The sequence below is a fragment of the Prunus dulcis genome, chromosome 3, assembly GCF_902201215.1.
Source record: "Prunus dulcis chromosome 3, ALMONDv2, whole genome shotgun sequence".
Classification (NCBI taxonomy): domain Eukaryota; kingdom Viridiplantae; phylum Streptophyta; class Magnoliopsida; order Rosales; family Rosaceae; genus Prunus; species Prunus dulcis.
The window spans coordinates 2,601,471-2,625,911 of record NC_047652.1 but is presented as its reverse complement, the minus strand read 5'-3'; the positions used below and the strand labels follow the sequence as shown (position 1 = coordinate 2,625,911).

The following is a 24,441-nucleotide window of genomic DNA, read 5'->3' as shown; positions in this document are numbered from 1 at the left end:
GTTAAATTGTCTGACATGTTATTAGGAGACTCCAATATAAACCATTGATTGAATGTATGATCTAGATTGACAATCAAACAACATACGTAATAGATGCAACAAAAAATGATAAGTGTGTGATAAGTTCCAATTTCTTTCGTGATTTGAATCCGAGTGTAGCTGCTGACAACATTTTATTTTTCAGAACCGCTCACAACATATGGAGAGTGAGAGGTTCTGTGCATAAGCAAGAAAAGGTTTTGTTCCTGAAATCTAATAAATTCTTGTGGCATGGATCAACTACTTGGAGAATAAGCCTATATCAGAAGGTTATCCAACTGGTTTTGAGTATCTTGAATGCTGGATTTCCCTTTTTTTCTTTTCCCATCTGGTGGTTCAAGAGTTGTAGACCGTTGAGTCCATTCTTCACTAAGATTTCAAATGAAATATACTGAAAAGGGTTTCCTGAAGGTTTCATACAAGCTCAGTGTGAACCGGTACTGCTCGATATAAGTATGCATGCCAGTAGGATGCTGGCCTTGAAACTTGTTTTACTCTCATTTTTTAAGTTATCTAAACTTAACCCTCAAGCAAATATGGACTTAGCCAAGTTGGCTAGAGCGGATGTGCTCCTCACTCTGCAACCGAGTTCGAATCCCCCTTCCCATAGTTAGATTAGTTTAAGTTAGATTATCGTTTGTACAAAAAAAAAAACACTTAACCCTCTAATTAATTAAATTCCAACTACAGCTAGACTAGACCAACAAGGTCCTAATCAACAGCCAAAAATAAGGGGTTCCTCTGTGTTCTGAGAGACACGGGCCATAGTTTATTACTTTCATGTCACTGACATATTGCATTTTGATTGCTCTGAGGTCCTTAAGGACCTTCTTGCAAGATGAAACATTTGCTTAGACTTAATGCAAGACACATTATATTTATTAATTTAATTGAAGATCCAATAAAAGAAGAGCTTGGTCAATACAAATTACAATGATGGCACCAGCCTTCTGGCCTAGAGAGTTCCACATCTCACAAGGCCTTAGTTTATGTTGGACAAAGTGAATAGCTTTCCAAAATTAGAAAGTCTAGAATCTACGGTTGCTTAATTTAGCTGGGATTCTAAACCCTAGACATCTAGTAGATGCACATGGCTTCTTTTTCTTTTCTCCATTAAAGTTGAATCTTGGTGGGAGTGATTTTCTTTCAAACTCTTTGCATTTGCCCCTTGCTTGCATCTCGAGAAAAATTTCGAATTCTGAGCAACTTTTTAGGCATATAAGTTGAAGTGTGACAAATGCAGTGACGATACATATATACATAATATATATTTGGATATTTTCACAATTTCATAATTTCACTTGCATTCATAGATTATAATTAAGGTGCGGTTTAGCAGTGTTAATCGTGTATTAAGAATATAAACCACAGAACATCCTACACATAGCTTCATTGATTTGTTCAACATGCGAGTAGTAATTAAGCAATGTAAAAAATTCTGTACGAACTGCACAATCTCACATGTTGGTTTTTGTTTAATTAAGTTTTGTCCATGCATGTGAGAGTGGTTTGCAACTTTGCACCAATCAAAGGGTTTGTTTAAGCCAAGCTTTGGCCTTGGATTTTGGGGCAATGCCTTTATTTGATGTGGCATCCTGCAATGTGAGAGTGACAGAACACAACACTCAGCCAAGTAAACTGTGTTTAATTATGCTCACTTAATTATAATTCTCAGGGTTTGTCTCTAAGATACTACTGTTTATATTGGTATAATCCAAATTAATCATGTTTAAGAAAGATATAGAAGAAGATGGGGAGGTCTTGAAAGAAGCAATGAATTAACTATATAATTAATTATGCAGAAATCAGAAGGATGGTTTGCTGCTATTTGTTTGATATTTAGCAGATCATGAGAGAGAGAGTTTTTGCCTTTTTCGGGCAGTCGAGGAACGATATGAATCATGGTAGTTTTGGTACAAGTCAACCTCTCATTCTTTGGTACACGTGTTGGTCCGACAGAAGATGATGGGACTCTCTTTGTCGTGACACGTGGCCAACTGCTATAACCTAACCCGGCTCCACTGTGGTGGTCCACAAGACGATGATGTGGAAGCCTACATTGAATTGAAAACTTTCTTCACATCTCAAAGTTGGCCAGTTTGTTCATTTTAATATAAACACACACTCCCAAAGTCATATAGGAGTTCAACCGTGAAATCACTGGTCCGCAAGTCTATCTTTTTTTTTATTAGACTAGACTCTGTTCGTATTGGCCAATCAACTCATAATTTGCAATGAAATATATTATCTTTTGGTTTCATGAGGGTTTGATAAACACAACAAAAACCATGCATTTTTATCAATTTTGGGATTCAATGGGGGTGTTTTTTAGTAGGATTTTGGAAAAATGGGCAGTCATCAAATTGCTTGATATGGTTCATTTCAAGTCAATTAATATGTCTCCATAATACCAGGTGTCCCTTCAAAATAGAGATCTGTAGTTGAAGAATTTTCTGCTTCTCTTTGTTGCAGAGGGATTTGTTCTGCTCATGTTTCAATGAGATTTTTCCAACATGTTCTTCATCTTCATTTTGTGTTTCCTGCATATCTTGGTGACGGTGGTCATGAAATGAGATTATACTTTGAAATATCTCTTGGGAAATGACCAGATCTTTCCAATAACTTGACCAATAGTACTTTTAGCATGTGTGGTATATTATTTATCCTTTCGCCCTTTCAGGTATAATTTAACTTCAAAGAATGTAAGTTTTCATTGCTATCAAATACATGTTCCTCTGTCGAGAGCAGGTAACACAGTGATGGCCTCCTCTTTTCCCTCTGTTTGACACCCAGAGTCGAAATTCCAAGGGGTTTCTTTCCTCCCAATGTAATCAAAAATACACGTTCCTCTTGAATGATAACTAAACTTTAGTTGTACTTTTATTATGAAAAAAGGGAAATTAACAAATAGACAATCACTAACTACGTACTATAAGGGCTTGTTTGCAGCTATTTTTATAGAAAACACTGCTTGTGAATATTTTTATTTTTAGCAATTTTAACAGAAGCATGTTGAAATTTTTATTAAAAACCCAATTGCTTCAAAATGCTTTCCAAAAAAGTCATTTTAACTTTTTCTATCAAATGTTGTCAAAAGCACTTTTGGTTGTTAGAAAACACTTTTAACTATTCCAAAAACAGTCCCAAACATTGCCGAACTACATAACACTAGTGTTTAGTGTAGCATTTCTATTGGTCCTTAGAAGAACAGGGTCCATGAGACGTTCTTTTTGGCCAAAGGGTCCATGAGTTTGAAGCAGCTTGGCATTGTTGTGAGAGGTTTTTTGTGCCCTACAAGATTTGGGGGGTGGCAGGTGAGATTATGAGGCTGCCAGTCCGGTGAGTGAGGGACATTCCCACGCGAACGTGAGGTTTTTCTTCACTTGAAGATTGATGGCCTTTTGTTCATGGCCCCATTATTTTAAGTTATATTTGGATAAATTGCTAATGTTGCATGCTGCCCATGCCTCCAATTTCCTATAACCTAAACCATTTGTCTGGATCTGCCATCAATATGTCATTTTTATTCTCATAAACTTTTCAGCAAAGTTTTCTGATGTATATTGCTAGGTAGCCTCCAACTGTTATCTGCTGGCCAGAGTAAAATTTCTTAAGGCTTCCTCTACTCTGTTCTGTTCCCATTAGGCTCATTGTTTTTTTCCTGCTGAAAGCTTGTGCATTGGAGAAGCAAATGCAGTGGCAAAATAATTTGTTTTAGGATTCAAAACTGAATTATGCTACCAAGATGCCCTTTTGGGAGCAACATTTTCCCATCTGCCATCTGTATGAAATGTTAGTATTAATGGAAGAAGGAAAAAAAGCACTTTCAGAAGTAAGTTGGGAGTGATTCTGGGAAGCCCAGAACCACTTATGAGGAGAAGCATATCCTACGTGCTTATTCATATAATCACTTAAAGTGATTTTAAGTGATTTTGGGGAGAAGCTTCCATGCACTTCTCTATAAAATCTCTTAAAACCACCTTAAGTGATTATATGGAGAGGTGATTCTTTGTAGACGTGATTTTTGGCCTATCCAAAATCACTCCCAAACGGCCCTCCGTGACAAAAAGCTAGCATATTGATAGGCTGGACTTTGAAACTGCATTATGTTAACAATGCCACTTTTGGAGGGGCATCTACTGACATCTTTGTGAGAATTAATAGCAAAAGCAGTGTTTGAAGCAAGCAACTTTTTTGTGCAAACCATGATAGACTAAGCATATGCTTCATTCCAAAGTAAATGACTTGACTACTTGCAAAATTGCAGAGTTCTAGTACAAAGTACAAAAGTGACTGATTTTTGTGCATGTATTGAGGTTAGAAGAAGAAGAAGAAGGTTGTCGAAGAGGTTGGTGAAAACTATGAAATATTAAAAGGGATTTAAGTACACAATTAAGGCATTAAAAATCACAAGTTGGACAAAATGTAGCATAGCAAAATTGTATAGAGATTGGTTCCAAATTTCATGTGGATAAAATTGGTGACACAGAGGCTACAATTCACAGCAGATGTTCCAGAACAATGTGTCCGCAAAATCAGATTGACCCATGTGTAATTAAGTATGGGTGCGGCTTAAACTATATGAGTAAATAAATTAAAAGCAAAGTAAAGAATTAAACAGAATGTTTTTTGGGCTAGTGGTGTATGGTAGTGTGAGTTATTATATAAGAGAGAGAAAGGCAAGAGGAGAGTTGGCAAAGATAGTGTCTAGATACAAGGATATAAAGCCTGTGTTTAGGAACTTGAACCAGTAGAAATCGAGCTAGCTAGCTAGCTAGCTAGCCAACCCTCTTTGATCAGCTTGGCCATGAAATTCAACAAAACCCTCCATCTTTAGTTTTATTCTCCCAAAGCTCAATTCTCATTGGCTTTTAAGATCTGCTCTTGAACACCTCACTTCTGCAAAACAAAACCCACCACTCTCCTCCAACCATCTCCACCACCTTTCTGTCAGAACTCAGAAGATCCTTGGCTATTTGTATATCAGAAAATGAAGGTGAGACTTTGCTTCTGTTACATAAACTTACATTTGTGTTTATGTCTTTGTTTCTGTGTGTCAGAGAAACAGAGAGAGACAGAGAGATTGGTTTTTTTTTTCCTTTGTTTTTTCCAGCTGAAACAGGTCTGAATGACTGGCAAATGAAGTTCTTCAATGATGGTCTTGGTTTTATTTGATTGCAGCTTTTTGGTTGGATGCAAAATAAGCTTAATGGAAAGCAGGGGAACAAGAAACCAAATACAGTTCCTATTACTACTCGTAAGCTTTATTCTTTTACCCCAAAAAAAAAAACTCTGCATTTCTATGTTGCTTTTATGTTCCATAGTTTGTGCTTCAATCTAAGTGATGGGATTTGCTTCCTATATAAGGGGAATTGTTTTCTTTAACAAGCTATATATGCAATGTTAAGGGTTATTTGCCATTTTGAAGCGAAAAGCAATTAGTTTACGAGGATCTTAATTAATTAAAGAGTTGTGCTAGCAACAGTCGTTCACGTGTATTATATAAGTGGGTGAGTCATGCACAATTGTGGATCTCAAGATGAATCCATAGTAATCCACGATTTGTTGATAACACCAGCATTCTAGGATCATGTTAATGAGCAGACGTGTACTTCAAATTGATTAAGATTCAGAACATGGAATTATCAATGAGCTATGGAATTATCAATGAACTAAGTTAACCAGTTGCATTGTGTATAAAGATCCAGATCTACAGTATATGCAATTTCTGCCAAATTGCATACTCTTAACCTCATTGTAAGTTTCAAATCCAACAATATTCCATGATCAGATCCCAAAGCTATTGATTTTGATCAAGTCTTGGTGCTTTTTTGTTTCAGTAAGAGGTTTCACGTACTTTTTCATAGAGATTAAAGCAATAGGAAAGTGCATGTGATGTAGGGATCTTAAAAGGATCATTTTTCTGGAGCACAAAGTAGATCTACTGTCTTTACAAAAAGACACTTTGAAAATGCTGCACAAGTTAAAGTTATATATACAGAAAGGCAGAAAAAAAAGAAAAAAGAAAAAAGAAAAAAAAGGCTTGCACTATTTTCAATATGGCCTGTCCATATATATAATAAATATAAGGGTAATGCAGCATTTCAACTCCCATATCATTCATGTCAGTTATGATCTTAATTTCTTATCATATATATCTTGTTTAGGATTTGTCATGTAATTATGTATTTATTGTGTAGATCCTGCAAAACAAGAGCCTCGTGAAGAATTCAGTGACTGGCCTCATGGATTACTAGCAATTGGAACTTTTGGAAACAATGATTTGAAAGAAAATGCAGCTGAAAGCCAAGATATTCAGGAAGATCCAACTTCATCAGAAGAAATACTAGATAATTTCACTCCTGAAGAGGTTGGCAAATTACATAAAGAGTTAACAAAGCTCTTAACGCGAAAACCAAACATCGAAAAGGAAATCGCAGATCTTCCATTGGACAGATTTCTAAACTGCCCATCAAGCTTGGAGGTTGATCGGAGAAACAGCAATGCGCTTTGCTCCGATTCAGCAGATGATCACAAGGATGAAGACATTGAGAAGACTATTAGTGTCATACTTGGTAGATGCAAAGAAATTTGTGGAGATAATAATAAGAAGGCAATTGGGAAGAAATCCATTTCTTTTCTTCTCAAGAAGATGTTTGTTTGCAGAAGTGGATTTGCACCACAACCAAGTTTGAGAGATACACTTCAAGAGTCAAGAATGGAGAAGGTATGAAACCATGACTTCGCTCACAAAAACTATGTGAAAAGCTTACATGAACATGAACATGCACATATGCATTATAAAATTATGTCAATTATTTAATTAAGTACCATCCTAATTGATCATCCGTATTTTGACTTGCAGCTTTTGAGGGTAATGCTTAACAAGAAGATCATCAATCCGCAAGGATCTTCTCGAGCAGCATCGATGAAGAAATACCTGGAGGATAGACAGATTCCAACAAAGAAGGAAAGTAACACTGAAGATGATACAAAAGAGAAAATTAATAATGGATGTAAATGGGTCAAGACAGATTCTGAATGTAAGTGCTGTTTTCTTTTCTTCAAATAGCATGATTTATAACATGCTCAAATTTAGAAGGGGGGAAGAAAGAAGGGAACCAAATTGCACAAACTCTGTGGATCTGATGTGACCTGTTTTTTTTTTTCATTGCAGATATAGTCCTAGAAATTTGAGTGTGCCTCTGACTTTATTGGCATTCTTATTAGTTATTACAAAGGTAAGAGAATCCTTTTTGATTTCATTGAAATGAGACTGCCAGTCTTTTCACTTTCATATATGCTAATTAAACTTCTTCTTCTTTTTTTATCTGCAGCCAGAAGTTTATGCTTCATACAATTATGAACTCAAATCAAATACTTCAAATTGGCAAAGTCTGAGAAATTTCATAGGGGCAACACCAAATCATCAATAAGTTCATCCCCAGTGGCTTCTGAGATGATCATAAAATATGCATGTATGACTGAGACAGCTTTTCTATTTTGTTAACGGCAACGGTTCCCCTTTTTTTCATGGTTGCATCTGTGTAAACAGTTGCAATGCATGTTATGAAATTTCAAGGGGACAAGGGATTTCTGTAGTCTGTGCTGGCAAATTGAGCTAGACGATATCTACATTTTTCATCCTATTTATTTTCTACACATTTTTCTGTCTTTTGTTTTTCTTTCTCTTTTTTTCCTTTTTTTTTTGTGGCTGAATTGCTATCTTGTAATATAGTTTGAGGTGAATAAATATTAGATTGACATGAACTTATGAAGGCATGGTTCAGAGTTTCTGATTCTCTTCACCTGCCCAGAGCCCCTTGTTTTCAAAATGAAGTTCAATTTGAATGCCAACCATTAGCCCATCAATTTTCTTTTCTTTTCTTCATTTAAATGCCAAGTGAGATTACACAAAACCACTTTTAATTGATGTAGAACAGATGGCAGATTTTATCGCGGTTGAGCTAGAAAAAGGATGTAGTGGGAATTTGCAGTTTTGTCATCCAAGCTCCGATTAGGACGGAAAATACCATTTCGGAAAGGGAACGACGCCACGAGTCTAACTCACAGCATTCCCGTGACATATGATGGATTTTGGCATTCTGAGGTCGTTTGGCCTTCCAAAACTGCAGTTAAAGCTTGGTAGTTAATTTTCCAATAAATTCTGTTTTGACAGTTTAGGAGTTATGTTATTAAGACTCCAACTTAATTCTGTTTTTTTCTGTTTCGGACAGTTTAGGAGTTACGTTATTAAGACTCCAAACTAATTCTGTTGTTTTTCAGTTTTATGTAATAACTCCCTGGTAGTTGAAGGGTTGAGGGTTGTTGAGAATTGTGTATTTAGACAGGTTTGTCTAATGTTTCTGTAACTCAGTTTTATCAACATTAATCCAAGAGAGCTTCTCTTAATTTTTCTGGTGGAATCCAGTTTTTCTTGTTACTCAAGGTTTCGCTTGAAACCTTTGTTGCTTGTGCTGCGTCATTAATATAATGAATTATAAACATGGTTGAACTGAGCACAATAAGAAACATTAAATGGAAAATAAGACTGTCAAATTGTTGAATCAGGGATGTCATGAATAAGAACACTTTAAGAAAAGGGAGATTGCAATTGAGAGATCATATGATAAAATTTTGTGAGAAGGCCTAATAAGGTAGGATTGAAATAAACTGGGCTTTGCACTTCATGGACCATTTCCACAATCCACACTTACCAACCCATTTTTGGTTTGTTTTTTATTAAAGAAAAAATTTGGCTCCTTCAAACTTAGGAGGAGCTCGCTTAATTCCCTGCAGTATTGACCATTTCCACAATCCATGCTTATCAACCCACACATGTGCAAAAACAATGCGTCAACAACATGAAAATAAAAACACACACGTATTAAATTCCAACTGTTATGGACATGAATGTAAAACTTCCTACTTGGGAAATGATGCAAGTTTTTCCCAAATTAAGTCGAAGGATAATAAAAATTGTGTTAAGAGAATAAAACATAGATAAGGTGAGCACAAAACCATTTGAATTGTTTAAGGCCCCGTTTGGGATTGCTTTTTTTCGCTCAAAACCTGATTCACTTTAAAGTTAAGCAGTTTAAGGTGTTTCGTAAAAATAAAATATCCTGATTATTTTAAAAGCAGTGGCATTTTGACAGCAGCTTTTAAAAGTAGGTTCTGGGTTGCTTTTCAAAGCTGCTTTCAAAAGAAGCAGAGATGAACTTTTAATGAATTTTTTTAATTTTCAAAATACCATCATTCATTTTAAAAAATGACACCACATCTACTTCCACATCCAACTCTACCACTTGCACCACCACATTCACTACCTCCACAACCACCGCCATCACCACCACCACCACCACATCCTTCTCCTCATCCTCCGCCACCACCGCCACAACCACCACCTCCTCCACCACCTTCACCACCACCTCCTCCACCTCCACCTCCACCACCTCCTCCACCTCCACCTACCCCACCACCACCACCACCACCACCACCACTACCACAACCACCAACTCCACCTTCATCACCACCACTACCTCCACTCCATCACTACCACTACCACCACATGATTAGTACATAACACTTTTAACATCATGTCTATTTTAGTCATTATTCATAGTTACAACATTTTTATATTAAAATTTACCAAACGGTTTTGACACTGCTTTTTGTACTAACAGCATTTTAAAAATATTGTTTACCAAACATGGAGCTGCTTTACTTTACAGCTAATTATTTTCAGAGCACAACAGAAGCAACTTTTTTTTAAAGTGACAGCAATCCCAAATTGGGCCTAAATTGGGCAAACCAAATCAACTTGAGTGGTTCAGTTCGTTTTACACCAATAATATGATCTTAGATTGAATCAAACCAAATCACAATTATTTGATTTGATTCGGTTCAATCTACGTCAAAGAATACAACATGAATTTATATTTGACATGTACTAGAGGAACTGCAATTGATTGTTTCATCAAACGACTGAATCAAATCGGTTACAAAATAGTTTGGTTTGATTTGATTATACTTATAGTATAAGGCTAAAGCGTATAATTCGAACAGTAATATTACACAAATTTAGTATGTGCTTTAGATCTAAATTGAGTCAAATCAGACCGAATTCTAATACAACTGTTAAATTGACAAAATTAAAATTTAGTAGGGTGCTGTTATTTTCACTCGGTATTTCTAAAATTGGTGGTCGAAACAAGCCCATTCATTTTTGTTTTGCTCTCTTGAAAGATAAAAGAAATTGTCTTCAGTTCCCATAGAGAGAGGGAGAGAGAGAGAGAGAGAGAGAGAGGAAAAAAACAAAACAAAACCTGATGTAGTAATGTATTAAAAGACGCCAACTGGTTCGGAACTAGAATAAGTACTCTATAGGATTTTTGTACTGCGAGGTCATGCGCTTGTGCTTTATATTCTTTGTACAAAATAAACTGTGTTTGCTTCTAAAATGACATATATCTAAACTGTGTTTGCTTCTTTATTTTTTTAACGTACTTCCATTCCATCTATATGGGCTCTCTCTTTGCTTCAAACATGTTGCTTTCATGGTGGATTACTGGGCAAGTGAGTTGTTCAAGTTTGTATGGAAAAGAAAAAATAGAAGCAAAAATTCAGCAGCCATTCACCCAACTACAACGCTAAAATTTTAAATAACAAAAAGAGACCTTTCAAACTGAACAAAAAAGGACCTCTCAAGATTTTCCGAAGATGAAGGAACCAGCTTGCTTCATGGTGGAAGATTGAATCAGAGGAGGGGAGAAGGAAGAGAAGAAAGAATGAGAAAAATAGAATTGATAATTAAAAGGTATTTCAGGAATAATAGTGGGTGGAAAGATAAGATTGTGTTTTTTCAAATTTACAAGGTAACTAGGAAAATAGGACAGACATAAAAATAGCAGCACTCATTTAGTATAGTAGTGTTACCCTTCTATTTAATTACTTGTCACAATTTACCATTTACTATTTCCATCTATGAATCATCCAACGATTCCCAATTATGAATCAAATTCAAATTAAAGATTTCAACCCAAAAAAATAAATAAAAATCAAATGATAAATTAGATAAAACCAATAGAGGAACTACTAACACACTTCCGATATTGCTTCTGAAAAGGCTAAAAGCGTTTTCTAACAACTAACAACGCTTTTGATAATGTTTGGCAAAAAAGTTTAAAAGCACTTTCTAGAGCAATATTATTCTTTAGGAAGCATTCCCAAGTGCTTTGTCACGAAGCAAACCCAAGTACTTTGTCACAAAGCACTTAGTTTTTTTATAAAAAAAATTTTTAGATTTTTATATGAAAAAAGCTTATAAGCATAAGTACTTTCTAAAGAAGCACCATAAGATGTTTGATCAACAACACCCAAAAAAAAAAAAAAAAAACCACTCCTAAGATATTTGCTTAACTTCCATACAAAACCATGTCACTCTCCAAACCCTAGAATAATTGTAATTCTCGACCCAATAAATAAAATAACCCCTTGCCCCCATTATTTCTGGATTTTCTCTCACTTTCTCTCTCGGTTCCCCGGCCAAATTCTCCCCCTCGTACTCTTCCGGGGGCGATTGGATCTGAGTGTTTTTTTAATTACAAATTTATCCGGTCCCATTAATCCGGAAGAGAAGCCTCGAATTCTTTGTTTCTCCTCAATTTCTAGGGTTTTTGGATCTGAAAAGGCTAGGATTTTCTTGCGTAGTTCGTTAAAGTTAGGGTCTTTTGCTTATTTTGTTCGAAGTTAGGCCCTTGGTTTTGGTGTTGTTTATCTTGGAGGAAATTGAAGGGTCTTGGCGGGTCATCAGAGAGAAGCCTGAGCTGCCAATGCCATTTTTGGTTTGGATATTGGTAAATTTTTCGGTGATTTTTGATAAACCGAAAAAGTTGAAGTTTTTAGAGCTAGGAAGAAACACCAATGTCTTGGGCGGGCCCCGAAGATGTCTACCTCTCCACTTCTCTTGCCAGCTATCTTGACAGTATGCTTTCTCTAAGTTCTACTTTTTTCTGGGGTTATGAATTTAATGGTTGCATGAAGTTATGATATCATTTCTAGTTCTTTCCTGATTGTTTTCATGCATCTTTGTCACTGTGCCATTGATTTGTTCTTGTTTGTGTTATTTATGGTTCAATTTGTTTATTCAATTTCATCTCAAGGTTTTTTTTTTCAATGTATTCTATGTTATTTATAGGTTTCCATTTGAATTTTTCTTCCTCTCGTGTTTGAATTACCTTATAGATACATTAATACTTCAGAAGTGCGTAAAAGTATGTTATGTGGTCTGAAGTTGGTGCATGGTGCATAACAATATTTCTTTAAATCTCGCTGTCAATGAATTGACTCGAAGATTGCATGATGGTTTTAGTTGTGGCTTTTTAGTTTTCTTGCAGTAAAGGCCCAGTGGTCTGATGTTATTTTTCATGCTGCAGAAAAACTTCTTGTGCTGCTTCGAGATGGTCGGAAGCTTTTGGGAATTCTTCGTTCTTTTGATCAATTTGGTACCAACATTATCTCCTCTATTGTTGTGGGAAACGCATGCTAAACTTTGCTCAATTTTTTAAAATTATTATTATTTCTGATTTGCAGCCAATGCTGTTCTCGAGGGTGCATGTGAGCGAGTCATTGTCGGTGAACTTTACTGTGACATCCCTTTAGGTCTTTATGTAATCCGTGGGGAGAATGTTGTTCTAATTGGCGAGCTGGTATGATTAGTTATTAGTTGGTTTGGCATCTACAACTTATAAGAGATTGAAATTTTGCATCTTTGAATAATGTTAAGATCTGCATTTGATGTTCTAGGATTCGGAGAGAGAGGAACTTCCACCACACATGACTCGTGTTTCGGCTGCAGAAATCAAAAGTGTAAGTCTTACCAGCTTGATGTTATCTATGAATGGTGTGTTGATATGAACTCCCACAGTTCCTTCATGAAGTAAAACTTTGTTTTGGACTTCAATTTGTTTAAGTTACTGAGTTGTTTCAGATTGAGTTTGTAAAGCTGCATGATTTTAAAACACTTGGTTTGAAAATAAATATTGAGAAGGTTAGGGGAATAAAATTCACAACGGAAATTAGTAGGTGAATGATGCAGTTTAGAAGCATATGTTCGGCACAACTTTGGAAGTTTGATTCCAGTGTATAGAATGCTTGAGCCGGTGTATTTAATTTTGTGCTATATGTTCAAAATGTAAGCATACAAATGTCTGGCGGGATAATAGGATCACTTGTTCTATGTGTGTTTAAGTATCCATGAGAGAAATCATTAATATTTCTAGAAGAGAGAAATGTCTGACATTGCTAGAGTAAAGGTGATTGTAATGATTAGCCCAGATATATTTTCTGAAGAGTTTGTGTTAGTAGATGAAATTCTAAGCACCTTTAATGTCTATGCCCTTTTTTTCAAATGACCTTCATAAAAATGTTTACTTGTATTTCTGTTTACTTCATGTATTGGAGTCAACAGATCAACAGAAAAGGTTTCTAGGTAACCAAAACTGGGGTTAAATAATTCTGTGAATTTGAGTAAACTTGGTAAGCCATTTTGCAAAAGTCATACCAAGAGGCAGAATGTCTAGAAACCTGGCCAAAAGATGTTGGTCCCTGAGTGGGGTTTGAATTAGGGCTTTCCTGGTGGTAGGGTACATGAATAAATGGTTTTCCATTTTTCCTTTCCAGTGTTCTTGTTATATTTGGTTCTGCTTTGTTTGTTATATTTTGATGTGCTCTGCTTTGCCACTTTTATTGGAATCCTGTACAAATGATTTGCCTTGTAATTGTGCAGGCACAGAAAGCAGAACGAGAAGCGTCTGATCTTAAAGGTACCATGAGAAAAAGAATGGAGTTCCTTGACATGGATTAAAGGATTTTGCTCCAAGTTCATGGAGTTATTCACTTGTCGTCCATCCGCAAATATTATAGCGGCTTCTTTTCTTTGTCGTCTTCTCCCTCAGGTTGTCTGGTGTTCGTAGATGGTTAGAGGTTTTAAAATCCTTGGAAATTATAATTGTAATGAACAATAGTTCAAATTTGTTTCTGTAATATTTGTCTGAGTTGAATGGAAGTATCCCTTTGCTTTTAGTAGTATGAGAAAAATTTGTGTGGATTCGAAAGTCCAAGGGACTCCGATTTAGTTTGTTTATAAACCCTTTTGACCCAATAAAGAATATCAAAGAATCAAATGAACACCAAGAATGACGCATCAAAGTCGACACGGTACTAATTCCAGTAATTTCTCATCGGATAGCTGGACAACTCACGTGATCAGGCGGCCGACACAGAACAAGAGTGTGGAAAATGGAGTGTCCAATTCTTCTAAACACCGACAGCATTGACTTTGATGGCATTCGTCTCGTCACAAGTCCACAAGTTCACAACACAAGGATGAAAATCTTACTGCCCAGGCTTTTACTCAAAGTCTCAAAGCCCAAACCAAACAAACACATTATTTATATTCAAAATCCATAAATAATAAATTATTATTATATGAAAAGTAAATAATCGGACGCTCGTGGTTTCTCACTTTCCCTCGTGCATTCAGTTCAACGGCTTTAACCCCACTCACACGAAAACCAAGCCATACGTGCATTATACACAAGACTGTCTCTCCCACCTCAACATTAAACAAACATTAATTAAACACAGTCTCAGCAAGCCTCAAGTGGAAAGAGTAGAAACGAGGGAGAGAGAGAGAGAGAGAGAGTCTTGAGAGACAAAGGCAGCTGAAAGAAAGCTAAAACAGATCAGATTTCAGAGAGAAGCTTCCTCTCTTTCTCTTCTGTCTCTTAGATTTGGGTTTTGGGGTATTGGAATTTAGGGCTTTGAAATTGAAATGTGGTTCTCTTCTTCAGCTCTTGCTCTTCTGCTATGCGTTTTGAGCGTGGAAGCTTCGGTCCACGAGTACGCCGAAGAGAGATTCGCCACTAAAGGCAACGCCTTTGTCGTCCATGGCGGTAGCGAGGGAATTTACTCTTCTGCCCCTACTCAATCGACCTCCGTCTCTGCCAACGGCGACTCATTTATACGGTAAATCATGATTTTCATTTTCCCATTTCCTCTCTTTGCTTTCTAGCTGTAGTCTGTCTACTTTGTAATTGGATAAGATCCTGCTGCCCAATTTGCTTCACTTTAATATTTGATTAATTGGGTGCATAATTGGTAATTCTGGTTTGTAAATTGTAAAGAAACCAAGCTTTTTCATGGGAATTTTGAATGTGATTGGCCAGTTCATGTGTTAGTGGCTGCAGCTGATTTTTATTTTTATTTTATTTTTTACTTGCACTCTGTTTGTACCCATTGTCTGATTTTGTGTTATAATTTGGAACCAGCTTTGAAAAGATTACATTTAGGAGAAGCAAAGAATCTGCTAACTTGAGCTCATGGCCTGTCCATGCCATTGTTTTTGAGGTGGAGGATAGAGAGACTATTGGGGGTTCAGCCTATGGTGGTCAAAGAGCAGTGTGTTGCACAGGGGATCTTGCAAAACTGGGAGTTTGTACCCAAGGCGAAATCATACACCGCCCGTCTACTAAGAATCCAGGTTGGCCTCAGGTATTTGGTGTCTCATTTGAAGCACATGAGAAAGTTGCCACATTGCCATCCAAATCCATACAGATTACTAAAACTGGGATGTACAATTTGTATTTCATTCATTGCGATCTGAAGCTGAACGATTTGATTGTTGAGGGGAAAACTATATGGAAAAACCCTACTGGGTATTTACCTGGTAGAATGGCACCTTTTATGAATTTCTATGGGTTTATGTCCCTTGCTTTTGTCATACTTGGGATCTTTTGGTTCTCACAGTATGCAAGATTTTGGAGAGAAGTTTTCCCATTGCAGAACTGTATCACTCTGGTAATAACACTGGGTATGTTTGAGATGGCTCTATGGTATTTTGAGTATGCTGAATTCAACGAGACTGGAGTCCGCCCAACTGGAATAACTGTATGGGCAGTTACCTTTGGGACGGTTAAACGTACGGTGGCACGTGTGATACTTTTAATGGTCTCTATGGGCTTCGGTGTTGTAAGGCCTTCCCTTGGTGGGCTTACATCGAAGGTGATTTTGCTTGGACTGACCTTCTTTGTGGCATCCGAGGTTCTTGAGATGGTAGAAAACGTAGGTGCAGTAAGTGATCTTTCCGGAAAGGCAAGGTTGTTCTTGGTTCTTCCTGTTGCAATACTGGATGCTTTCTTCATTCTTTGGATATTCACTTCCCTCTCCGCAACTTTAAATAAGCTTCAGGTACGTGCTTTGGTTTTGATTCCAAGGATATTTAGTGAATTATTTTCAATATAAACTTCATTTACTAATTTTCTGCACTTGCTTCATATAATCTGCCAATTTGTCTTACCAAAATGAAAAACCAAGATGCTTGAATCTTGAGGAAAATTATATGAGAACAAATTAAGGAAAATCATACTCTTAGTCAACCATAGTTTACCATTCATCTCTTGTTTGTGGCTTATCCAGGGGTATTGTTGGTATACTTAGGTTCAATGTATGCTGCATGATGTGATGCCACCAATTTCTGTCAAGAACTTTACCTTATAAGTATCTGGCTGATAACTTCTTCTTGCTTCTGTGATGTGGCAGGCTAGGCGAATGATGGTTAAACTTGATATTTACAGGAAGTTTACCAACGCTTTGGCAGTGACTGTCATTGTGTCCGTGGGTTGGATATGCTATGAGGTAATCTCGAAATTGAAATGCGTGCACTTTCACCTAAGAAGATGAATAAAGTATTTGTGATTTGGTTGTGGGTGCATGTTCAGGATAATTTTTTACTTACAGATAAATGATTTGCATCTGTTTTTTTGAATAGAAACATTTTTATTCAAATTGTAAGGATCAAAACAAGGGCATTTAGACTGCAGATAAAAGAAAACACTAGCCGAAGAAACAGACACAAGGCCACTCAACACCTAACTAACCAACCAAACATAAAACAGCCCCTTAAGATACTACGGCTAGCAGATTGCGCATAATTGAAGGATAGGGTACATCCTTAAAGGCAAGGGAAGTTGATGCCCAAAGGGCAGCCCAAAACTTCACTCCATCCCATAACTCTGGCACTCCCACTCCCTTATAATCCTCAAAAATTCTCCTGTTACGTTCCAGCCATAGGTTCCAAACCACTGCCTGCATCAGACTACCCCAGAGAATTTTTGCCTTCTTTCCCCTTCCCAAAGCATCAATTCTGATGGAAAAAAGTTCAAAGCAGCCTTCTGGTATTACCCACACCGTGTTAACTTCCTGCAATAATGTTTCCCACAACTTTAGGGAGAAAGGGCAATGAAGAAGGAGATGGTCCACGCTGTCCCCAGCCTTATTACATAGAGCACACCAGTGAGGGCTAATGCACAAATAGGGACAACGTCTCTGTAAAGTATCCCCAGTATTTAGTTTTCCCAACACCGCTTGCCACACAAAGATCTTAACTTTCAGAGGAGTCTTGGCCTTCCAAATTTGAGTGTACGGGGGGAAGATCTCCCCCTCACCACAATTCTGAATATGAGAACAGAGAGAATGACAGGTGAATAGACCAGAGGGGTCAAGCTTCCATATTCTCTTATCCAATCTGGAGGTGAACAACCTCACACCCTCCAATAGATCCAACAATCTAGCCACCTCCGTTATCTCCAATTCATTGAGATTCCTTCTGAAACCAAAATCCCAGCTGAGAGGGAGCCCATCCAAGCTCGTAAAAGAGGAAATATTGTGGTTTTGCTTCCTGGACAGATTGAAGAGTCTAGGAAACACCTCTTTCAAAACACCACCCCTGCTCCAGTCATCTTCCCAAAATCTGACCCTAACTCCACAACCTACCGCAAAAACACAGCCTTGAAGAAACAAATTATAGCCGCTAGAAATGTCCCTCCAAGGGCTGCGGCAAGATCCCCGAGTCGCAGGTTTTGCATCCCACCCATTTGTATCCATTCCATAAATACTTCTGATCACTTTATGCCAAAGAGCATGAGGTTCGTTAGGAAACCGCCAAAGCCATTTTGCCCGCAAAGCCGCACTTCTAGCCCTCAACGAACCCACCCCTAACCCTCCACAGAATTTTGCCTTGCCCACCACCTCCCAACTCACAGCGTGGTTACTTTTCCCATCCAAACCTTCCCACAAGAAATCCCTCATAAGATTCTCGATTCTATTGGCTACTCCAATAGGAATCCTGAAAAGGGACATGTAGTAGATAGGAATACTACACAACACAGCCTGAATCATTGTGAGTCTTCCCCCTTTGGATAGGCAAGCTCGCTTCCATTTTTGTAATCTATTCTCCACTTTTTCCACAACGGGATCCCAAAACTTGATCGCCCTGGGGTTCCCACCTAGGGGAAGACCCAAATACAACATAGGCCAGACCCCCACTTCGCATCCCCACGCCCCAGCCAGCTCATTCACCATCCGATCGTCAAGATTAATTCCAACTAGAGAACATTTTGATTTGTTAATTTTCATACCCGACACAAAACAGAACAGTTCCAGAATTTGAAGGAGATTATTCCAGTACTCTTCTTTATCCTCTATGAAAAAAATGGTATCATCAGCGAACTGAAGGTGGGATATCTCTACCATCCCGTTCCCCGGGGAAAGTCCATGAAACTTATCAGCATCTTGAGCTTTCTCCATAATTCTGCTTAATACATCCATCACCAAAGTGAATAGGAAAGGGGAGAGCGGGTCTCCTTGTCTCAGACCCCTAGAGGCACGAAATTTACCCCTTGGTCTTCCATTAATCATCACAGAAAAATTAGCTGTTGAATACAACATTATCGTGTGTGCAGCTCTCTTTGTTTTTTATTTGGCAAGTCAAGCATTTTGAACTTTGTACTTGCAGCTATATTTCAAATCAAATGATGTGTACAATGAGCAGTGGCAGAATGCATGGATCATCCCCGCCTTCTGGCAAGTTTTATCTTTCTCTCTCCTATTTGTCATCTGCGTTCTTTGGGCACCATCGCAGAACTCAACAAGGTAAAGATCTGGCTTCCATCCTTTCACTCAGAAAAGTTTTCATGTTTAAACTTGTTACATGAATCTACCCTTTTCGTATATTTTATTTGAAAACTGGCAACCCTTCCTTCTTTTGGTATATGAATTATCCCTTGTCCCCACCCTATCTCTCTTCTGTTTTCTTAGATATGCTTACTCGGGAGATGCAAGCGAAGAGTTTGACAAGGACGATACGACCTTGACACTCATAAAGCCATCTCTAACGCCTGCTAAGGATGTCCTTAGTGCACCAGAAGCTAGAGCAATGCAAAGCAGCAATGGGTTATCAAAAGGTGGTGATGAAGAAGACAAGATAGAGTAAAGTAGAACCACCCAGCTGGAATATTTTGTTTGCATTGCAACAATATCCAGCTGCTCCTATGCTACAAAGGGAACGTATGATATACAGTGGAGCAGAATTGATCATGGGATAGAAAATTCAAATTGTATGTTGGGATTATAACGTTAGCTAGTTAGTTTTGTTTCATGCCCTTGTGTATTCGATTATTTCGTTATTATTAATGTTCCACTTACAAGTAGTCAAAGATACGCAAATGAGATCTGTTGTGTTCTTTTCTGATAAATATATTTATATCATTGGCGGTTCACATATTATCTCGGTAAAGCCCTTGGTTGTGTTTTTTTTTTTTTTTTAATATTAATTTGTTGATCGAACATGGGTGCGGGTGGGGGAACAAATGTTAACCACTTGAGCTACAATGCTCTAATATCTCGAGCGCACGGTTTGTAGGTGTTTGCACGTATGTGATTCTTTACCGTAAGATCTAGTACCTGATAGAGTGGATCCTTTGCATTTTCCTTGTTATGGGAATTTTTCCGGCGACAGAGAAACTACGATGCGCGTGGAACTCATTTGATACCATAGCACCTTTGCATGAAAAATGATTTGTTAGCTTTTGTAGAAGGATTGTGCGAACACCATCTGGCTGAAAATAAGTGACGAGTTCAAATATTTTGTTAGAATACCTAGAACCGACAGATTGAATGAACTATGTCAATGGAAATGTCTTATTTTAACAAATCATCCTCTGATCCTGAAGGTTATATTATGAAATGTAAAGGTGAGGAAATTGTTTGCTCTGTACTAGTGGATGCAAAATCTTGCAGGTCCGACGAGAGATCGATACCCCGAGGCCTGGTTGGAAGTCCTCTCTCGGCCATGGGAAACATTTCCACATGATGAAAGAATGGCTGTGCCCAAGTTAAGCTAGATTTGCAGGGTTGGAAGGAATAGGAATTCCAAAATATTGGTTCAGAACAAACAGAAGCACCAACTCTTCTTGCCAAATATATTCTAGATCCAGGCTACAGCTAACTTATTAATCACAGAACCTTCTCTTATAAAATCTATAATAACATATTTACATTTACCGAGAGAAATTCAATAAAAATGCCAAGTGTAAACCTAAATTTGTTATATATCATAAATAACATAAGGAGCAAAACTAAGGTAATTAGAAAACTAACTCGTTTAACATACAGAAACCTCAACTGAAGCAGAGAAGGCAGAGGCACCGTAATGCAATTTGGGAGGGGCAGTTGAAGGGGCAAAGCTACATATTATACATGGTAGTTTAGTTACTCAGAGATGCAAACAACTTCAAATGAACTTTAATTCAAATCGACTCCACATGCCCGGTTTTACTTACTAAAATTAGAAGCAATTGTCCATAAGGTTTCCTCTTTGATGTCGAAGCCTATTTATACAACATTTTCCATATGCATCTCAATCATGGCCAGAAAGTTACGATATGGCATAGAAATCATCTGAAGCTTGTGTTTGAAATTGCTATAATTGTCAAAACTTATCTAAGATTTCATTTTCCAAATTTTCCTTATGAAAAGGCTAAAATATGACGTGGTATACAAGTCACCTGGAACTAATTATAAGAAACTGCTTCTTGATATTATTAAAAAGAGTGGAACAAAGCACACACACAACAATTCCAATATGAACAAATGAAACAAAATCTAGATCCTAGTAGTAGTAGTAGTAGTAGTAATAATAATGATAATAAATAACATGCTTACAGGGCAGAAGCATTCAGGCTTGTAGACTTGGCCACTCTGTAGAGCTACAACTGAGATCTTCACAAACAATCTGATCTCCTCCAATCAACAGAATATTGAACTATGTAGGGTTTGCATTAAAATGGAAAGCTCATTGAATCTCAGACTGACCAGCACCATCATCACCCGAACACTCCACAAAAAAATTCAAAGAATGTGTCCTAGTTTCTAAACTTGCAAAACTTAACTTCAATTTGATCACATTCACTGAGATCTCCTCCTCAAGTGCTGGGATACCGAGTACCCCTCAAAGAAATCCAATACAGCAGTTTCCAAATCTTCGACCGAATACTTGATGTAATTTTCCGGATGCCTCCCACTCTCTATATGGCTCCTGAACCGCCCAAGAAACGACCTATAAGCTGGGATCAACTTCTCTGAGATAGATATCCTTAGCTCCTCCCTAAGCTGAGAGTCCGGTATCAACCAAGTAGCTTGAGTCCTATGAACCTCCTCAAACATGGCATTGAAAGACTTGAACCTCTCTCTCAGAGCACTCTTTGACACCCCAGAAGAAAAACTCCCACTCACATGTAACCCTTCATCCCTCAAACAATACAACACGCTCACCCAAGTAGCTCTCTGGTAACTAGTGGCAGCCTGGCGGAACTTCCCGGTCAACTTCCTCAAATAATCGTCACCGATCATCTCCCTCAGTTCTGGGGACCCTTTGATCTTCTGAACTATGTAATGAACATTGTTCATCATAAACAAGTGAGCTATTGAAGCATCCTTATAGTGCTTGGACTTGCCATCCAAATTAAATTGCAAAATCACAATAATCCAAATCAAATGCAGAGCCAAAGGGGTCTTTCCCTCCAGCTCGGCAAACTCCATATCCGGGGTGGTGGGGTCGCCGGAGTACCGCGACCCCGTGGAGGGTTTTGACACAATAAGTTCATTCAAAGTCTGCTTATAATCCGATATCAAACTGATGTAATTCATTACATACCGAGTCAATGGATGAATCGTCCCACCCGGGACCGGGACCTTAGAAGGTTCGCGAAGCACTGCGTTCTCAAACTCCGACAGAATCCCCCTCGCCGCCTCCGCGAGCCTCGACAGGATCTCCACCGCCTGAATCCGAATCGATTCGGACGATTTCGATTCAAACACAGATTCGATATCCGGCATCAAGTCCATCAGAGCGTCGTGCAAGTCGAGAATCTTGAAGAGTTTCTCCGGCGACCTCCTGCTGATGCTGATCGCCTCGGCGAAGTTGAAGAGCTGAATCGCGGGGCCCTTCACTGTTTCCATGAAGCAAGCGTCGTCAATGGCGGTGCCGATGCCGTTGAAGATTTGCTCGCAGAGCTTTTTCTCCGAGGCAAAGACGATCCTGACGCAGGCCTTGGCGGCGCGTATCCAGCGTCGGATCTTGGCCTCGAGCTGCTCCCACTGAAGCCTCTGAACATCGCCGATGCTCAACTTCTCAATCCCTAGCCTTCGGAAACTCGAGTCGACTGCGGACTTCCGTACTCCACCGTACACCTGAATACACTCGCGGAGGTAACCGGCGGCGATCATCCGCTCGGCGATATTGCGGAGATCGACGACGGCATCGGAGGGGATGAGATCGAGCTCACGGATGCTGCTGGTGGACCTGTAGCTGCAAGTGTTCGACGAATCGCCGCGCTGAAGCAGCTCGTCGGCGTCGCCGACGGAGGCGGAGGAGGCCTTGGGAGTGGTCAAACCGGAGTCGTCTTCGGCAGAGTAATCCTCGAACTCGGAGACCGAATCAGCGGAGCAGGAGTGAGTGGACGAGCTCGGATCGGTGGAGGTGAGCGAGTCAGGCTCGATGGGAGAGGTGTGGTTGAGGAGGATGTTGCGGAACTCGTCCTCGAGCCTCGCCATAGCGATCTGGATGGCGGAGTTGAGCTTGGCCTGGTCGTCGTCGGAGACGAGGGAGGCGGAGGACATGGAGCGTTGGATTTCATCGACGGCCTGCAAGTAGCGATCGACTTCGTCGCGGTGGCCTTCGAATATCATTCGTTCCCTGGCTTCTTCAGAGGCCGTCGAGTCCCACAGGAGAATAATCCTCTCCGCCGCGTCGAGCTCTGTAGGCGAAGGCGGAGTTGGAGCTTCCATGAAACGCTGCGTTTTGAGCTGCTGGTGGTGGTGGCGATAGTTGAAAATTGGGGGAAAAAAGATTGGAAGTTCAGGAAGTAGACGATGGTCTTCGAAAGGCAGCTGTGGGAAAAGAAAAAAATTTGTTGCTGCGTTTGTCAATTGTGGTGGTAATAGCGACCGTAGCGTCAGTCGTTGAGAGACACTGTGGAAATGGGAAAATGGGAAAATGGAAGAAGGTAAAATTGCAAGAAAGACTTAATTTTTGACAGTTTTGACTCCTTTTGCAACTCAAACATGACTTGTCCAAGACACGGGGGCTCGTATGCCGCCGCTGTATTTTGTGATTAAAACTGAATCTTTCTTGTACGGAAATTGAAACTTTTCAACTAACAAGGAGCCGAGCAGTGTTCATTTTTGCTGACTAGTAATTTTATGTTCATTTAGCAGTGTTGGAACTTTATAACATTTTGATAGTGTACGGGTCTTACGATGTTAAGGTCTATTTAGAAATGATTCTAAAATAGATAAAAACTTTTCATAGCGTTGAGCAGAAAAATTTATAAGTGTTTCGAAGTCACATAAGCCCTCTCAAGAATCACTTTTAAGTACTTTTTAAAGAATCATTTTCAAGTACTTTTCTAAGAATCACTTTCAAGTGATTTTCCAATAAGCACTTTAATTTTCAATACAAATTTTCACATTGTTCTTCTAGTAGAATAGAAACACTTCTAAAAAAAACGCTTCTAAATAGAAGTATTAGATATGTAAGTAGTTGAGTCATTAATGTGATAATATTATTCTTATATGGTGCACCTCCATTTAAAGCTACGCAGAATCAACTTAATGTCACACAGGGCCATAGATAGTCGGACTTAATCGTCTCAAATTTATAATAATCAAGTACAACACTCATAACGCAACTTACAAGTGGTGCTATATATAAAATGGGGCGTATCGTATTTGTATTATAAAAGTGGTGTAAATTGCAATACAAGGTTAATTAAGATGGGATAAGTAGGTGTTTTGTTCTAATTTTGTGATAATGTTGTTGAGGTTGGTAATGCCAACAACCAACATGAACCAACATGACATGGTTATGCTAAGACGTTACCCAAAAAAGGACAAAAGAGCGAGAGAGAAAGCGGAAGGAAGGGAGATATGTGTGTCTATATTAGACTTGATTGGGTTGAATTTTGACCGTTCCATTCAAACCATCGTACCCGAATTACTACT

At 38.5% G+C, this 24,441-nt stretch overlaps 4 protein-coding genes across 4 annotated transcripts; 3 read left to right on the top strand and 1 right to left on the bottom strand.

Moving 5' to 3' along the window:
- Nucleotides 1-4,766: 4,766 nt before the first annotated feature.
- On the top strand, nucleotides 4,767-7,743 carry LOC117622850. Its single transcript, XM_034353631.1, has 6 exons — nucleotides 4,767-5,035; nucleotides 5,221-5,296; nucleotides 6,240-6,766; nucleotides 6,905-7,082; nucleotides 7,217-7,280; nucleotides 7,377-7,743. The coding sequence occupies exons 1-5, from the start codon at nucleotides 5,030-5,032 to the stop codon at nucleotides 7,234-7,236; spliced, it is 807 nt and encodes a 268-aa protein (XP_034209522.1). The 5' UTR covers nucleotides 4,767-5,029; the 3' UTR covers nucleotides 7,237-7,280; nucleotides 7,377-7,743.
- Nucleotides 7,744-11,395: 3,652 nt separating this feature from the next.
- LOC117623594 (sm-like protein LSM1B) lies at nucleotides 11,396-14,130 on the top strand. Its single transcript, XM_034354642.1, has 5 exons — nucleotides 11,396-12,025; nucleotides 12,477-12,545; nucleotides 12,634-12,749; nucleotides 12,847-12,909; nucleotides 13,829-14,130. The coding sequence occupies exons 1-5, from the start codon at nucleotides 11,965-11,967 to the stop codon at nucleotides 13,904-13,906; spliced, it is 387 nt and encodes a 128-aa protein (XP_034210533.1). The 5' UTR covers nucleotides 11,396-11,964; the 3' UTR covers nucleotides 13,907-14,130.
- A 575-nt stretch (nucleotides 14,131-14,705) lies between these two features.
- On the top strand, nucleotides 14,706-19,665 carry LOC117622476 (transmembrane protein 87A). The gene is made up of 5 exons (XM_034353151.1): nucleotides 14,706-15,069; nucleotides 15,372-16,290; nucleotides 16,642-16,737; nucleotides 18,896-19,032; nucleotides 19,198-19,665. The coding sequence occupies exons 1-5, from the start codon at nucleotides 14,876-14,878 to the stop codon at nucleotides 19,370-19,372; spliced, it is 1,521 nt and encodes a 506-aa protein (XP_034209042.1). The 5' UTR covers nucleotides 14,706-14,875; the 3' UTR covers nucleotides 19,373-19,665.
- Nucleotides 19,666-20,866: 1,201 nt separating this feature from the next.
- LOC117623140 (exocyst complex component EXO70A1-like) lies at nucleotides 20,867-23,471 on the bottom strand. The gene has a single exon (XM_034354007.1). It carries the CDS (start codon nucleotides 23,224-23,226, stop codon nucleotides 21,346-21,348), a length of 1,881 nt encoding a protein of 626 aa, XP_034209898.1. The 5' UTR covers nucleotides 23,227-23,471; the 3' UTR covers nucleotides 20,867-21,345.
- Nucleotides 23,472-24,441: the final 970 nt, after the last annotated feature.

Coding starts and splice junctions, on each gene's coding strand:
- LOC117622850 (XM_034353631.1), top strand. Junction 5,297..6,239: donor TACAGTTCCTATTACTACTC/GTAAGCTTTATT, acceptor TTTATTGTGTAG/ATCCTGCAAAACAAGAGCCT. Junction 6,767..6,904: donor AAGAGTCAAGAATGGAGAAG/GTATGAAACCAT, acceptor TTTGACTTGCAG/CTTTTGAGGGTAATGCTTAA.
- LOC117623594 (XM_034354642.1), top strand. CDS start 11,965: ATGTCTTGGGCGGGCCCCGAAGATGTCTACCTCTCCACTTCTCTTGCC. Junction 12,026..12,476: donor TCTTGCCAGCTATCTTGACA/GTATGCTTTCTC, acceptor TTCATGCTGCAG/AAAAACTTCTTGTGCTGCTT. Junction 12,750..12,846: donor TTGTTCTAATTGGCGAGCTG/GTATGATTAGTT, acceptor TTGATGTTCTAG/GATTCGGAGAGAGAGGAACT.
- LOC117622476 (XM_034353151.1), top strand. CDS start 14,876: ATGTGGTTCTCTTCTTCAGCTCTTGCTCTTCTGCTATGCGTTTTGAGC. Junction 15,070..15,371: donor AACGGCGACTCATTTATACG/GTAAATCATGAT, acceptor ATTTGGAACCAG/CTTTGAAAAGATTACATTTA. Junction 19,033..19,197: donor CCATCGCAGAACTCAACAAG/GTAAAGATCTGG, acceptor CTGTTTTCTTAG/ATATGCTTACTCGGGAGATG.
- LOC117623140 (XM_034354007.1), bottom strand. CDS start 23,226: ATGGAAGCTCCAACTCCGCCTTCGCCTACAGAGCTCGACGCGGCGGAG.